Raw genomic sequence first — 18,213 nt, forward strand, 5'->3', positions numbered from 1 at the left:
CATTTTTCGGTTAAGCGCCATCTTTTTCTTGTCCCTATCACGGTTGATCCGAAGAGATTCGAAGCCATTAGTAACAAAAATATATAATAACGATAACAATGATAGTAATACTAATAATTCTATTACAATTAATGAAATTCTGTAATAATCTTAGTACTACATAGTAGTACAGTAATAAGTTAAAATGAAATAATTGTATTTGTATTCATGTCTATGATAATAAAAGCCTTTTGTTAAACTTTATCTAATTTAACTTTATTTAACCAATTTCTGTCAAGTTGCATATAGTAGATCATTTTTCGAAAAATAAGGTCATAAAGAAGTTTCACTTCTTACGTGTGTACACCTAGTACACGCACACATTTTTTTAAATTAATATCTAAACATTAAAAAACTGATAAATAAACGTAAATCAAATTTATTTTATGTATTACAGAGTTACTGTCTGATCACGTTAACAGATATATAATAAGAATATACAGAATTTCTATCGAGATAGACCAATTTATACACTGGCTAATTTCAAGAATTGCTTCCTATATTTATAAGATCTAGATATATCTAAATAATATTAACGTTTTTTAATTGTAGGATTATCGGTGTAGGATTTTTAATATTAAATAATGATGTGGAAATAAAATAGATAAATATTTACGCAAGTTTTGTAAACCTACTTGCAACACTTATTTTACGCAGTTATCCAAAAAGAATATCAAAATACCAATGGGACAATTTAATTTAAAAAAAATTTAGTTATAGATTAAGCTATCTCTTCTTTTTTAGGTATTTATAATCAAAATAATTGTTGCCAGGGCTTGGTTATACGCTATATTAATTTTTATACTATTTTACGTTTCGCCCGGTAAAACCAGCAACGCTTTTACGAAAAACAACTACCCTATGAACAAACGTCACTCGACGGCGATTGACAGCTCTCTAGCTTTTCGCAAAAAAGTAGAGCCATTGATTGCAAGATCGCACCCAAACGCTTGTTTCTGTATTTTCGATTTCTATTCTCAGTAAATTTGATTTCCTTTATTCAGATACAAATTCTTGTACAAAATTGAATTAATTTATCGTATTTCGACACAGCAAAAGGTTTCGCTTTTTCAGTAAACGCCAGCTTCCTTCTATTTTCTCAAGTTATGTTTTCTCAAGCCTTTTTCTCTCTATTATTTGCAAGAGAGGTTTCCACTAAAAGCTTACGTATTTGGTAAAATTATTATATATTGTAATTTGTACGAACAGATAACGCATATAATACTAGCGACCCACCCTGCTTCCCACGGGCACATGTAAACCTTGAAAATGATATACCGAAACCTCGTGAATTATTTTATTTATTAATGCAAACCGCACTTTCCGTGGAGGAAGTTTTGAGTTAATCGCGAACAAGCAGTTAGACGTGTTGGATGACTTGTTTAATATAAAAGTTAGACATACTCGTATGTTGGTGATATTGTAGGCAATATCTCTACAACTTTGAAGCTCAATCTTATATCTCTCATCGTTAAGGCAGTGTTCGTAAGAAACGTTATCGTTAGTTTTCTTGTTGCAATCCGAGTACCACAAAAAAGTTGTTAAACTTACGCGGTTTGACACTCACAAATAACGTGAGTTATGTAACTTAACATTTCTTAAATTACATTAGAAGCGCAAACCAAATGTTAGCAATCACACTTTAAGAGTAAGAGTCCTTTAGTTTTTCCCACACACAGTTGTATAACATTCTCGTTTCCGATAATATCCAATAGGTCGACTATACTTATATTGAAAAGTCACTTAGATTTACTCGTAAGAAACCTTAAATAAGTCAAGTAAGATTTTTATTAATCCAGCGTCGCAACCCCACTCCTAATTTTATGTTTGTTATATGCTCATGTTTAAAATTAAAATCAGTTGACACCCAACTTCAAAGTGTTTCATTTAACATATATTTGAACCTACAAAAACCGCCACCAAACTAATTTTATCCCTGTAACCTCCCAAACTCTACCTCTTTATAATTTTACTATAGAAAATAGATAAAGAATATTATTAATTGTAGTGTCATTAAGTAGTCGGTCGAAATGAATTTGTCTAAGCTCTAAGCAACAAACGCATATAAAAATGGCGATTAAAAAGAGTGGCGGAGAGTTTATTGCCAGTTCTTCTCGCCCGTTCTACGCCCTTGATTTGAGAACTGGCAGTAAATGTAAAATTAGAAGCATTAATATGTATTTCTTTACTGACGAGTCATAAGTGTACATTATGTTACCTATTTGATTAAATGATTTTTTACTTTACTTTTACTATAATTTTTTTTTAACAGTCCCTTTTAACCAGATACAAGATGAATGTGGTTTCATTAGCCTGATTACAAAATTTGATCTATTTGTTAGTTTTGAAAAGACTTTTATCCTGTCGTGATTCGCGATTTAATTCATATAAATGGAAGAACGAGGGTTGGCTATTACGACCTATTTATCATCCTGCGGTCATTATGGTGCCATAAAAGAAGTTTAGGAAAGCGGAATATCGGTTTTATGTCAACGTCAGAAGGTGCTTTTCTATTCATACGAAGATAAACGCGTACATCACCTGTAATTTACTGTTTTATGCCGATATAATTGAGTTTTTGTATGAATCTGTTTAGGGAAATATTGTTTGGTAAGCGTATTTCGGGAACGTGGAAAATCTGCTGTCGTAGGCGCTGAAACTGGGTCATAATACCGTCTCCAACTTTACGATCATATTTTATTTAATATTACATTTAGTATCAAAATTTTGCACAGCGATGATTCAATTATTAATTTTATTGCCTGTCATTTAGGATTATTTCCTTTTGGTCCTTCGATCCGAACAACACTTTTTTGTCCACTTTTATGGCTAAAAAAAATCATGTATTCATAGTTTATTTAATGGTAAAACCACAATTGTTATATTTATTATTTTCAAAAAGACAATGGTTTGCTAGAAGCGACGTTTAGAAGTAAAAGTGATTTTTGTCGCAGGCGGACGGCAGCTTACTTCTTGCCCTGGTGGGAGTGGAAGACGAGGGCCTGTATGAGTGCGGAGTAGAGAATGAAACTTCCTTCGTCGATAGAGTAAACATCACAGTCAGAAGTGAGTATCAGAAGATTTTCCTGTAATTAATATAGTTATCTATATAAACCTGAAACTTAAGCAGAGAATTATTGACTTATTGGAAAGTTCTCTATGTTTATGTATATATGATCTTAATATGAAATAGATTTTGGTAATGCTACTATACTAATAAAAAATAAAAAACTTGATTAAACTTATTAATTGCGCGCATATAATAAGAAATACAAGCAGTTTTAGAAGGTTTTCAATTTCAGTTTCACGAACCACTAGGCTAACACTGCTCTCAGAAACATTTAACTTTTATGTATTATATATATTTGTAGTAAATGTATATAACAATACTGTGATTTTAACTGGCGCAACACAAAGTGCGATTTACTGCAGTGAAGGTCGCTTAATGACCACCATTATGTGGTACCAGTGTATCTTGAACCTGAACTAGACACATCCATTTCACACCAAGCTGTGACATAACAGATAACATGGACCAACGTTAACTGGTTGCTATACGATTGTTGAACAAGCGTTGCATGGTTAGAAAAAATGTCTACAAGTACCTAGTGTAGGTTTTTCTTTAAACCTGATAGGCTTAGTTTGGTTGTAATTGAATTTCCATACAAGTATTTACTAAACATATAAAGTCCCTTGGTGCACAGCCGGAGATCGAACCTACGGCCTCAGGGATGAGAGTCGCACGCTGAAGCCTTTACATATTTAAATAAACTACCTCTTAATTAAAGTTCAAGGCTAAAAGACTCAACTTATATTTTTTAATGAGTTTTTCGATCTTAATTATGCAATATTTGATTGATTAAATTAATGATCTTACTCATCATACTTGATGTATAAATAGATCACGTGACCTCCATTGCAAGATCATCAATATACTTGTATATGCTAGGTCGCCATTGATTGGATTGAATTCTATAACACATCTACAATACTGACATTATAAACAGAGACTTGATCTAAAATCAAGTAGTCTCTATATGGAACCAGCTGCCCACTGAAGTATTTCCGAACCAATTCGACTTAGGGTCCATCAAGAAAAGAGCGTATCAATTCTCAAAAGGCCGGCAACGCACTCGCGAGCCCTCATGGGCGGTGGTGTCACTTAACATCAGGTGAGCCTCCTGTCCGTTTGTCCGTTTTCTATAAAAAAAACCTTCCGTAGGCCAGACGGATTTCGTATGTGTTTCTTTATGTCCAATTGGGGACCACAGAACACAGACAAGAAGACAGAAGCACGAGCTATCCGCCGAGGGAAAAAGGAAGTTAGAAATTATCATTAAAATATTAAATCAAGTGTCGAAAATTAATACAAATTATAAAGTTAATTTTTTAAATTTATTTCTTTAAAAAAACACGTGGTATTTTAATTTACAATTCGTCATTAGAGATTTCAATAATTTTTTTGCTTAAAATACTTACTAATATTTCATAAACTCTCTTTACAAAATTTAATTTTAAAAATAAAATTCTATAAGGTAATTCGCCCTTCTCACTCTCTCTCTCTCAATCGGTCCCAATCGCTCTCTCCCTTTTCTTCGAAAAAAACGCTGCACATCTTCGTGACGTTTTCGTAAAAATTTACCCTCATGCGCCTAAAGAAGTTTCACTTCAAAAGTTTAAAAAAATTTTCGACAGACGGCTACTCTAGTGAAATATATAAAATAAGTTAACGATTATCTAGTTGATTAAAGGGCCTGGGACAAGTGCAAGACAGGCTACTTCTAATTAATTTGCGATATTTGTTTTAAAATAAGTGTTGTTTGATGATTCGCTATTTTAAAAGAGTACCAAGAGTTTTTTACGCCGGCTTTTTCTCTCGGCCTACACCCTGTCTTCTTTGCGGATGAGTATGTCTACAGATTCAAATTTAATGACGTGGAATAAGTGATACCTGTATCTTATGTTCCATAATAAACATATTTTATTTTTATTTTATAAAATATCCAAGAACCTATAATTAAGGCTCCTGGAGCCTGGACATTATCATGATAACTTATCTATGAAACCATCATACCACCTTGTTTCGACGTGAGTTGTTTCTCAGATTTTATTTGACTCATTAATAGGGTTTTACGTAAAGTTCTTGTGACTGTGTGACGCCGCATGAAGTGCACGCTAGATCCGACCTTGTACTTTTACATGTGTGTGTATCAACACTAAAGAAATCTTTAAGTTTGCTAACAACGCAACCCATTAACATTGGAGATGTACACGGATGGTAGTCTACGTCACGTGAACCTCGGACTATGATAAAAACACACGGAAAATACTGTTAAAGATATCAATCTTCATTACATAGGTAATCCTCATGGCTCGTTACACATCTGATTGAAGCGACATTATCGTGTACTCGGACATGTTTTAAGTGTTTATTTTTAGGTATTTTATTTTTTAAACGTATATTAATTATTATTATTAATAGGATATTCCAGCCGTATCACCTCGACATACGCCGTTCTACAATTGAGCCTTAAAGCATGATGCTTGTGGAACCAGCTGCCCACTGAAGTATTTCCAATTTATTTCTTTCTTTTTCTTTTATGTAACAACGATACGCTCAATGCCAGAGGGCTCGCGTGCTTTTACGACCTTTTAATAATTGGTAAAGGACCCTACTTCAAGAAATTTTACATTCGAAATTCTACATTGAAAGTGTTCACTCACACACTCACTTAACATCACGTGTTAAATTAAAGAAAAATACAAATTGTGTAAAAAAAATAAAATAAGCAAAGATATAGCATTCCCATAATTGTCATTTTCAAGCGACACGTGATATTTCAATTTTCATTCTGAACCACAACATAATGATGACATAATAAAAATATTACCAATAAATTGTGTTTTGATAATAATGTCAAATATTAAGTCAAATAATTGTGTAGCAAAAGAAGTAATGAAAAACAAACATAGTTCTTTGAAAGGCGCGAAAGCTCGTTCAGTCAATTGGTGAAAGAGATTTTAATTAAGACTCAAGTGCAGTGTTAATAGTGTCAGCTGTGAAAGTTCGGTGGCGGTTGTTGTATGAATATGTTCAAATAAAACACTTTGTTTGAAGCTGGGTAACAACGGGCTTTAATTGTTTAGAGCTTTTATAAGATAACATTGGGGGAAGTGGGGTTGCGACGCTGGATTAACAAAAAACTAACTAGAATTATTGAATAGTTCGTAAATATAAGTGACACTTATGAATTGGACATTATCGGATAAGACAATGTTAAAATACAATTTACGAGTGTGGTAAAAACTAAAGGGCTCATATTGACTTCAAGTGTGATTGTTTCCATTTTGTTTACGCTTCTAATTATTAACTAAAATATTTAAATGTAACTTAACTGATATTATGTTACATAATTCGTGATACAATTTGTTTTCAAAGACCGGGTGACTATTTTTTATTAGTTTACTATTTTCTACAATATCCGAGTGGGACTTTATCGTACAGAGAAGGAAAACATCGTGAGGAAACAAGCTTTTAGAAGCCAACAGATGACATGTATCATGGACATAGATAGCTGACCGCATTACTTAGCGTGGGGTTAGAGTATTGATGCAGACAAGGCTACGCTGTTGCCGTGTCCTACCTGGGGCGATTGCTGGTGGCGCCGCGGGGTTTTAGTACGCACAGTAGCGAGTCCCAGTTTACCCCACGCGAGAGAGTATGCGTAACGCGGGAAATGCGAAATAAAAAAAGAGTTAGAGAATTTAGAGCAAACGCAGAAATAGTCCTTAGGGGGTGACGAACTCATGATATATATACGTAATGTTCAAAGTTGTGTAATGTTTAAAGTATTATTTCGTATATAGTAGATACATATAAATACGAAAGTCAATATAGGTATCCCCGATTGACGTATTTTTGCCCGATACACAAGGGAGCGCGTAAAACCCGGCTCAAACGGCGGTAAATGTCTCGCTCTGGCATATAGTAATTGTATCGTTCATTCTTTGTCATACCGACACGTGCCATTCCATTACGGATAAAATGTTCCCTTTGATTGGTTTATATCTGGTATGTATAACTTTCCATTAACAGGAATCTTAATGGAAAAATGTTTTTTTAAAGAATTTAGACGCTAGTCTATTAATATTTTGGTCTTTGTCAGAAAAAGAGAGCGAGAGGCGACTACTGTAGAACATTATCTCTTGTTTCTGTCTTTGACTTACACTAGAACGACTTAATAATAAAATAATAAAAACTTTATTCATGACAGAAATTGGTTGTGACAAAATTCATGCTATCTACCCACAAAAAGTCTCTGTGTTGTGGGTATCTAGAATTTTTTATCCGTTGTAAAAAATTTTTTATAAATAAGAGGAACTCGTTGCCTAGGGGAGGCCCAAAACGGCGGTCAGCGCAGGCCATGAACACCCATTTGTAGTGGGTGCGTTGCCGGCTTTTGAGGGAGAAGTACACTCTGACTTTGAATAGTTGGAGGTCGTATCTCTCAGGGAAGTGTAAGTGCGTCCTCCTATTTCACCATGCCTCCTGCTGATAGAGGACAAATCTTTGTTTTTATTTTATAATTATTTATTACTTATGATGTCGTGTGGAACATGGTGTAATGGTTGCAGCTCCTTACAAACATTGTGTAAAACAAAAATCTTGGGGATTAAAAAGAGTGGCGGAAAGTTTATCGCCAGTTCTTCTCTTTCCGTCCACCCTTGATTTGAGAACTGGCAGTAAATGTAAAATTAGAAGCATTTAATGTATATTTCTTTTTTGACGTTCATAAGTGTACATTGTGTTACCTACATGCGTGAATGCGTGAGTATGTGAATGGGTGTGTGCGTACTCACACTGTATTTGAGAGTGTGGGCGAGAGTTTGCTATAAGCGTGCGCTGTGTCTGTTAGTTTTGGGAACCTCAGAGTCATGCCAATTCGTTAATCTTAATAATTAAAAATATTTGAAGTAAAGGATTCGAATCGAGGTAGGTAAAGAACGTCAAAAACTCGCGCAAATATTTGCTTAATTTTGCCAAATTTAACAAAAAATGAATACTTTAGACACGTGTATTTACATTCCGTAATTGCTGTTACGTTATTAAATTGACAGAGCTACACGTTGTATCAGTATCGGATTACGTTTAAAATGATTGGACGCGTTCACCCTCATTGTATCCGTTTACGTTAATTTTGTTATTAATTAACTGGAATTTAACTGCAAGTTAGCTTCTTATATTTAAATTATTTAAAAAAGTCCTATCTGTTTTTTTTTTGTAATAGGAGGCAAACTGGTAATAGGCGCATCTGATGTTAAGTGATACATGCCCGAAGGCTTTCAAGTGCGTTGCCGGCCGTTTAATTCTGTTTAACAATTTAAGGACACTTGTATATATATTTATTAAATATTTTATTTGTGATGTGTCTGTCATATCTATATATATAAAAGAAAGTCGTGTTTGTTACAACACTTATAACTCGAGAACGACTGGACCGATTGCCATGGTTTTTGATTTGTTGGATTTGTTTCCGTCCCGAATAGCAGAATAAGCAATAAAAAATCGGATAAGTTATCGAATAACAATAAATTAATTAATTAATTTTACGAATGCAAAAACCATATGGTGCCATCTGTTGACAAAACTACGCATCATTTTACGTCGAATTCGTGTCAGTTCAAGAAATTCCGATCTTGAGGTGAATGAGGAGATGCATAACCATGCTTTGATCCTGATCAAAAGATGTTGGATATCAGAAAGTGCTTAACATGCAGTATCGCCATATTGACGCTAGAGAGAAGATGCCTAATGTGTAAAACTGCCATTCTTCTTTCGCAATGGCAAGCAATAAAACATTTCTGTATTTGCAAAAAAGTTGTATTAATGTAATACTTAACATTAATGAAATCCTAAAATAAGTTAAATTAAAGTAACAACGATATTATAAGGTTGTAGGGCGGAACGAAGTTAGCCAGGTCAGCTAGTTATTAATAAATACATAAATACTTACATGCAGCTGAGTTTCATCATCGGACGTAGAGGCTGAATACGAAATTCCACCCGTATCACCTCAACAGCTTGCCTCCCAGATATGGGAAATAGGAGCAGTGGACCCGTTCAGAATACACTTGCCACGGTTTTTGGTTGGACTTTGATGCAGTAATAGCGTACGACGATGTAATATATTTTACTTTTTTTGTGATTAATTTTTGTTTCTCATGTAAGTAGCATTTATATTTAATGAGAATAAACTTCTTTATACGAGTGACATTCAGAGTCTTAAAGCAGAATTTAATACGCTTTTGACATCCGGGTATCATACCAGGGTGTCTCGATTATAAATATTACCCTAACATGATAACTAAAACTACACTTTGTTCATATTTTCTTGTTTGTCAAAGATTCGCACTTGCACTAAATGTCGCCCAGTACCAGTTTTGGTTGAGAGCAATAAATATCAATTAACAAACCAGTTACCGCTGACTTAATGCCGATTCAAAAACTCATCCGATGCAAAATTCATAGGTCACGTTCCGCAAAGACTAAAAAGGATAGCGTTTACTTTCCGTTATTATGGCAAGTATGTTTATGGGTTTAGAAATTGTTCTAGACCTTGGTGAGACTGTTAGCGAAAGATTTTTGTGATTGGTTAAACTAGGAGGTCCTACCGCATGTCTGTGATTGGACTGGAGATGGTATTAACCAGTCTTAAGCGTACGAAATATGATTCGTTCTCCGTTCGTGCTAAAGTTTATTATAAACCACTTGTGTAATTGTATGTTTCCAATTCAAATTCAGGATTTTATGAGGTTCACTTGATGTGACAACACTTATGAACGTCATAAAAGAATTACACATTAAATGCTTCTAATTGTACATTTATTGCCAGTTCTCAAATCAAGGGCGTAGAATGGACGAGAAGAACTGGCAATAAACTTTCCACCACTCTTTTTAATCGCCAAGATTTTTGTATTACTAAATGTTTGTTAGGAGCTGATACATGTATGGTACATAGACACTAAATGCCACAGGGCTCGCGAGTACGTTGCCAGCATTTAAAAATTGGTACTCTCTTGTTTTGAATGATCCTAAGTCGAATGGGATAATATACATATTTCTTATTATTACGACTAGAGGTTTTCTATCTATAGTTAATAAAAACTCCAATAAGAGTAAAAACCTATAAATCCTGGCATTGAATTCGATATAAACACTCCTGTATAAACATTTATTCCTTATACTCGTAATATCCCCTTTCAAAGCTACTTGCATCTGTCCTCGAAAATGCTGTTTACATTACGTCTACGCTACCTCCCGTTGCCATGGAGATAGGAATCGACGTCCATTAGTGTAATTAAAATTCTCGCTGAACGAGGGTCAATATTTGAAGAGAGAGGGTCTTTCGATAAAAGCGTATCAAAGAACTATAAATACTATTCTGTTACTTCAAATATAGCACCTGAAATGGTGAAAGAATTATTATTTAGAGTTTTATACATGTTCAGTGATTTTTGTCAGACGGGTTTTTTTACCTTTTATATAACGATATCATTGGTTTCAAATACATAAGTGATGTTCAACTTTTCCATACAAAATGGAGTTCCAGTTAAATCAAAATTTGCTTATGATATTGGTAACTATGTATTGACACTTATGAAAATCAGTAATTAACAGAAACTTCTTTGGCAAACGAATTTTTAAGTCTTGTTCATATTTATACAAATCTAAAACAATAGATGGTGAGTGTTCAGAGGAGTTGTTCGAACTAATACCTGCAGCTGAGTTTCATCATCCGACGTCAAGGCAATACAGAATACCATCCGTATCATCTCGACGTCCGTCGTTCCACAACTGAGCGTTTCTTAAGGCAGTTTTTGCCGCGCACCACCACTATTTGGAAGCCCACAAGCTGCCCACTGAAGTATTTCCGAAACAATTCGACTAAGGGTCCTTCAAATAAGAGCGTACCAATTCTTAAAATCAAGTGAGCCTCCTGCCCGTTTCCCTCTTATTACATGTACCCATAATCGACGAGCATGCATGGTGAATGTCATCAAAGTGTATGAAGCGAAAGATATCAGGACACTAGCAAGTAGATCTAAGAGAGTCTCGGGGATATAGGCGTGAAAAGAAAAAAAATCGTTTAAGATTCAAAGGTGCTACACCTGTGAATCTTAAACGATTTTCTTAGTAATTATTCACTTTAAAACTAATGTAAATGTATTCGTTTGCGTGTCTGAAGTGAATTTGCATCACCCCTATGCCCCTTTAGCGATACCCATCGGATCGATACGGCTCAGCAAACAGCTCCTTGGATTATCAAAGTATCATTGAGTTTTATTTCATTGAAAAGCAAATTGATTTCTTAATAACTTTGAGTACTTTTTATTATTGATATTTCTTTTTTAACTAACTCACAAATTGTGTGTATCTTTATCCTACTATCATAGGTTGATTACAATGAGACATTCATGATTTAGTTTCCTCTTTGATTTTGTCTATACTTACCTATGTTGCTTCTTGATCTTCTTTTAAGTTTTTGTATTCTAAAAATAAAATTTTTGGTGGTTTGTTAGGTCCACCAACAGGCCTTTCTACCCTTACACAGGTGTTTTAAAAGCGGGCATTAACCAAATTCACTCATCGTTGATTCTATCTAAGTATGCTTGAGTTAAACAATAAATATGTTTTGATTGACAATTTTAATTCCTCGTAACAAAAAAAATACAAAGTCACAGTATACAAACATACGTTTGTTTCACTAGCCACTGGTCACTTAGTCAGTCTCCCTCGCTCCATTGACACATGAGCACTTGCGCCAGCTCTCGATATAAAAAATAAAATTAAAAATAAATAAAGTAATAAGTAGTAAGGACGGTCGTCCCTCCGTACTGGTTTCAAAAAACGGTGTTATGGAAAGAAGGCGTCTAATTGTACACAACAAACCACGAAAGTGTTATTTTATAAATACAAAGGCCTAAGCAACGTAATTAAGAAGATACAGACAGAGAGGAAACTAAGTCGTAACTGCCTCCATCTCATTATAATCTAAGACCAATAAATAAGAATTAATTTGCTTGTACTTGCCACAGGTGTATAATTCATTTTGGTTTTATATACGTCAGAAATCTATAACGTTTTTTGATATTACACGCGAGTGAAGCTTCTAAATTTTAGTAAAAAAAATAGTATATTGCGGTTTTTCTATTCACAAATCAAGTAACATGCTTATGCTTGCTAATCAAGCAAGAGTATCAATGATTACCATTGGATCGCCTATATTATTAAAACTTACTGTACTCAATAGTGTCCCTTGTTAACACTATCTACAACTCATAGAGAAAACATCGATTCATACAGCGTTCATTACAACGATGCACTGAACGTTTGTTTACTGTTTATCTACATTTGGCATTGGATTTGAATGTTGGAGTTAACTTCATCGTTTTATAACTTGGATAGTATATCTAGCTGTATCGTAGTCTACGACTAGTAAGTTAAAATTTCGGATTTCAAGAGAGTTCAAATTTAAGTTTATATATCAATTAATTGAACCAAATACAATTTGAACAAACGTTTTTCAATCAAGGCACAGTCGTAGAATAATTCAGTCATTCGCTAAGTATACGGAAATCATTCAGATTCCGTCTCCAAGTGACCTGACTTGAGTGTCTAAATTATAATCTACATTTTCCAGCGGAACCCCCACCGTTAGTGAATGTGACAGTCCACGCGTCAACAATTCTGGCCATCATTTTGTGGAACGTGGCTGGTGAAGGTGGACATCCGATCATTGACTTCACAGCGCAGTACCGCTCCGCGATGCCTGTTAATGGCACGCTGGAGGCCTGGAAACCTATCAGCCCTAATCATATAAGCCCTAACTCTGTAAGTACTGGCGCTTTCTACTACTTTGAAAAAGTAAATAAAAAGATTGACATTTTTAAGGCCGCCCTTGCGAGCCTTCTGACAATCTGAGTGTCCATGAGTATCACTTAACATCACACGAGCCGTTTGCCTCCTATTATTACATAAAAAAAGGGTAAAAACACTTGTAATTTCTATCGGCTTTATTATAGAACGAAAGGTTTATTACGATACAGGAAATAGTAACAGAGGGCTAGTTTTGAATACACCTTTGAAGTTTTATGGTAGATAGACTGTATTGCATTAACAGCGTACGACGGTGGCGTGGTATATTTAACTTTTGATGTTTTTAGTATTAAATATGTTATAAGTGACATGTATGATTTCAATGAGAAGAAACTTCTTTAAACCTATTTGTTACCGAGGTTACCATTTTTTCTGTGACTATTATAATAACTTCGTATTTATTGTAACAAGCACGATTTACCAGAATTTCCATTCATAAAATTATGTAAAGCCTACAAAGCTTTAAAAGATAATTTAATCCCAAATCCACTGATTTCAGCGTCAAATAGACGTTTACCACTTGGAGCCGAATGCCTCATATTGGTTCAGAGTATGGGCCAACAACGTTCTGGGACCCGGACCGCCTGTCGAGGTCCTTGCGACCACCCTCTACAGCGACCAGGAAGCTGGTGAGCATAAAATCAACAATCCTATTGGCTGTTCTCTTTTGCTTAAAGACATTGTGTGTTGGTGATCTAATGATACTCCATAATGTTGGTAAATTAAAAAAAACTAAAAAAAATTTAAAATATAAAAAATGTTTTGTCATTTGGAAATTATCAGCTTTTCGAATCAGCCGACAATAAAATATTTTTTCAAGCTGTACGTCGGCTTGCACAAATTTCTCATTTTGCAGTCATCAAGTGTAGTTGCCTATTCGAATAACGATACCTTTTATTTTATAGGATTAAACTCGTTAATACATTAACTAGTAAATTCTTAATTTAAATGACTACCTAATTTTTTATGTATTTTAGACACTATGTTACTTATATATAAACAAATAACTTAAAACCAAATATAGCCGTGCGTATATCATACTTAACCAATACGAATTATATGGTAATGAGAAATATTATATAAAATATTGCCTAAAATTGTTGAAGATAATACAGATTTATAATCATATGTATTTCTAATGGAGAACTTAAAGATGATTTTTTTATATTTTTTAATCTTCATCCAAATGATAATTTATAGGGCATGCATCTTGTAGAAATCAAAACTTGATTCTATTATTTACAGAACTTTACAAGCACTTCCTGGAAGGCGCTGAGACGTTCGACACCCGGACGTGGGTGGCTGCGGTGTGCGTAGTAATGGGCACTTTAGCCGTCCTAGCAGCAGGAACTTGCGCAGTTCTGTGCCGCGAATGGCGACGCTCAGGTGAGCCCCGGCCGTAGCCTCGCCGTCTGCCCCGCCTCTATTTTCTCTTCTTTAAGTAGAGTAGCGCGGGACATAGATGCGGGTGACAAGTCATGTCGCCTATCCAACCGAAGGCAACACTTGTACGAAGAACACTTGAGCAGGATCTTTCCCCGAAACATTGTTTTAATCACAATAGTTGCTAGAGCGAAGTTTGTAGTTTTTTGCCTTAACAAAGCAGCAAGCTTAACAAAGTAATGTTTTTGGGAAATGGGTAAATAAGGTAAAGGACACGAGTTCTTTAGTTGTTATTTCGTTATTTATGGCAAAAGTCATGATACTACAATATAAGAGTAAATACTTCACTCAAAACGTAGCGATTGCGCGTAACAGCTACGATATTCGTAGCTACACAGTCTCGTAGGAAGTTCGTAGCGCTCCTAGCATAGGTGACGTAGCAGGGGTGAACGTAGTACTTTTTCTCGTAGAAGGCATGATTAGTTTATAGATATGAAGAAATGTCTGATAGTGAACGCAAAACAGTGAAAGAATATATTGTCAATTTTATTGTAATATGAGTGAAAACGACAAAATATTCAAAGGCCTAATAAGGGAGTAGGTATATGCAATGTCGAAGATATATAAATAGTACTTTATGTACTAAGTATAACTTGATACAATAATAGCTTACGCCTGGCAATATTGTCAATTTTATAAATTATTAGACACTATTATAGACTATTAAGTATGGAGTTTCTTAGATATATTAGAATAGTACAAAAAAAGCAATACTTAATGCAATATTTAACGTAATTTTATTATAAAATTAAATGCACTTCCTGCACTTAATAATGTGCCAACACTATTAAATCTTCCATTTTAAATTTTATCGAGTATAATCTATATAAGTATCTACTTTGGTTAATAATAAAATAAGTGCCTACTTCTAACTATAACTTGTAATTTAATCGTTAAATTTTTGACTTAGTCTTTTAATAAACTTGCACAATTAATAATATAATTAAGTTCTCAATCTTAAGGACCAAACGCTACGTATGTCAATTAAAACGTAGTAGCTTCAAAGATATAGTGTTGCTAGATATAAAAAAATATGCTTCCATTGCAACAAAAAAATATGATTAGATGTAGTGAGCTTTAAGCTTAATATACGATAAACTTGCCAAAAATCGATTTATTACCTTAAGGATACGTAGATCATTCCATACTTTAGAAATTTGATATTAAAAAAAACTAAAAAAAATAATTCAATATAATTAGTCATTTCAAAGTATAATAAACTAAACACTCTAAATCTAAGCTTCCAGGGTATCTTAAAATCTTCTTATGATCGCTTTAGGACCAGTTTTTCACTATATCTATTGTAAAGTCTTCATAAACGTTATTTCTTAAATATAATAAAATTAGTTTATTACGAATTCAATTAATTATTCAACGCACGTCGCAGCTTTAATTCAATTCAAATATATTATGAATCTTAGATTATTAATTAAAAATCTTCAAATTAAGTAATAAGACAGTATAGCGTGAAACAATTCAAGTGTAAATAAATGATATAACATTTTCACCTCTACTATACATATGTATAAATTCAATTAGTTGCTACATTGCAAATTAGACTTTTATTCCTGATAATTACGATTAATTGGTATGCTAACTAATTTTATCGATTTAGGGAAATTCACTCGCACATAAATATAAATTTTACTAGTAAAATCGTCAAACCTTGGTGTGACTTAAGAAACAATCCAACTTTCATCCAAATCGATTAAGTAGTTTTTGAGATATTCATTGCTGTATGAAATTAAACCTATACCTAGATAACAATGCTGTCATATATTTGAAGTCGGTTTAAATTTTCTAAATCACTGAAAAACATAGCGAGTGAATTCCCCTACGCATGCCTCCCATTAAAATATTAATACAATTTTTATTCATTCAAAATTTTCTTCTTTCCCTTCTATCGCACTGGCTTGGACCGCACGCTTGGACTGCGGGCACTAACATTGATGGTATGTATACTAACCCTATGAATGCCTTGGCTATGCTAGTAGATTATTCAGAGGAGCAAGACATAATAGAACTTGTGCCTAACATTATACTTAACCCTGGTTTCATGGAGACGGATCCAGTGAGACCCAAAGAGCAAATCGTCAAGTCGGCGGAGTGTCCGGGCCCCGGTAAACCCAGGCGGGTTTGATTTTCGTCTATCTTGAACCTTAGGATATTCTATCTTAGCGATCCTGGCCTGTTGTCATGATCCTAGATTCGATTGTTTTTCTTAAAAACTAAACAAATCGTGATGATCGTAGAACAATGTCGGATTTGAAAAAAAACCATAATCCACTTCTTATCATATTTGGATTAATTAAATATTACGGCTATATCCATATGTTTTAAATTTCAAATAAATAACATACAGTCTGTAAAGTGACGGATTTGATAAACGCTCATAAAAACATTGTTCTAGAAAACTGTGTAATTTAATGTTATTATTTTTATTTTGTTTTAAAACAAACCCTTTTTGCTTGTATGCCAATTTTCATATTAATAGAATATGAATTAAAAAAGTTATGACAAAAACACTAATGATTATATTATTTCGAAATGGCGGCCCTGTGAAGTTTACTATATGTCAGATCCGTCACTATTCTACGACTATGACGATTAATGTTTGGCCGCATTTTGCCGCCGCAATTGATGTTAAGTGCGGCCTATTGGAGAACACGCCTCTGCCGCCTAGTCAGGAGGTAAACGTGCTATTTAACTGTGATTTGAAGGATCTCAAGTTATACTCCCTAGGTAAGCTTTAAAGGATATTATTTCTGGTATCACAAGTTAATAAATGTTCCTTATTTTATTCATAAACTTTGAATTTAAACAAATTAACTATTTGGGAATTTGTTTAGCTTGACGATTTCAAATACAGCGTATTTTTGTTTAAACGATTTCGTGTTTTACGCTTACCTAATGCATGAGGCGTCGCGTATAAAAATAAACAAATGTCCAGAAATTGGCAAGGGTAAATATGGACATATCAAAATTGTAATGAGGATAGAATATTCTATGGTTTGTACATTTTATTGTAATTAATTTTTACGATAAACGAGTTATATTTTTAATTGCCAATATACAATTATTGTGAAATATTAATGTCAATGAAGTTAACAGTCAATTATTTTTCGATATAGCAACACGTTGGGGTGTTAAAAATGTAACTCGAATAGGCTTAGCTTAACCAACTGAGAGAGAAATAGTGTTTTAAGTGTTTACGTATTGGGGTTGCCATGTGAAGCTTCATAGTTGATATTTAAGGTACGAAAAGCCTGCTTTTGTATTTAATGGCAACTCCAACACATTTTTGTAGGAATATTGCTTACCGTTCGCAATAAATTGTTAATGTTGCTAGCTGTGTATATATTTAAATAGTGATATTACGTTATATATAATTGTATGTATATGGATCTCAATATTGCGATAATTTCGTGATTTTTTACTGTGATTATTTTCCTTACAATTTGCACTGTTGTTTATAAAAGAATGTATGTTGTATATTTTTGTATGTTTGTTGTCGATGGCAAATATAATTGCGGTTTAGCTGTATCCATATTAACTAGATGGCATTATTATTATTTTTACAACGCCATCTGTTATCAATTTGAATTTAATCAAAGCTACGATATCAATCGGCAATCTAATGTTGAATCAAATATGTAAAAATTGTAATTGTGGTATATTGTTAAAGTATTATAAAGCAGTATTTTTGTACACATCAGCATATCACAAGCGCCTTAGAGAGAAAATATATCAAATTTTAACCTTGTCTTACGAAATATGTGCTGCTAACAAATCCT

At 33.8% G+C, this 18,213-nt stretch overlaps 1 protein-coding gene across 1 annotated transcript in view; it reads left to right on the top strand.

Annotated features, from left to right (window-relative positions):
* The window catches only part of LOC125048759 (Down syndrome cell adhesion molecule-like protein 1 homolog), a 42,996-nt gene extending 26,278 nt beyond the window's left edge, over positions 1–16,718 (top strand). Inside the window, exons 3-7 of the mRNA XM_047647621.1 lie at positions 2,994–3,105; positions 12,741–12,931; positions 13,476–13,605; positions 14,222–14,362; positions 16,414–16,718. Of these exons, the coding sequence (XP_047503577.1) occupies positions 2,994–3,105; positions 12,741–12,931; positions 13,476–13,605; positions 14,222–14,362; positions 16,414–16,559 (720 nt within the window). The 3' untranslated portion in view covers positions 16,560–16,718. The remainder of the gene's footprint in view (positions 1–2,993; positions 3,106–12,740; positions 12,932–13,475; positions 13,606–14,221; positions 14,363–16,413) is intronic.
* The last annotated feature ends 1,495 nt before the right edge of the window (positions 16,719–18,213 follow it).

The sequence above is a fragment of the Pieris napi genome, chromosome 4 (genome assembly GCF_905475465.1).
Source record: "Pieris napi chromosome 4, ilPieNapi1.2, whole genome shotgun sequence".
In the NCBI taxonomy this organism is placed as follows: Eukaryota; Metazoa; Arthropoda; class Insecta; order Lepidoptera; family Pieridae; genus Pieris; species Pieris napi.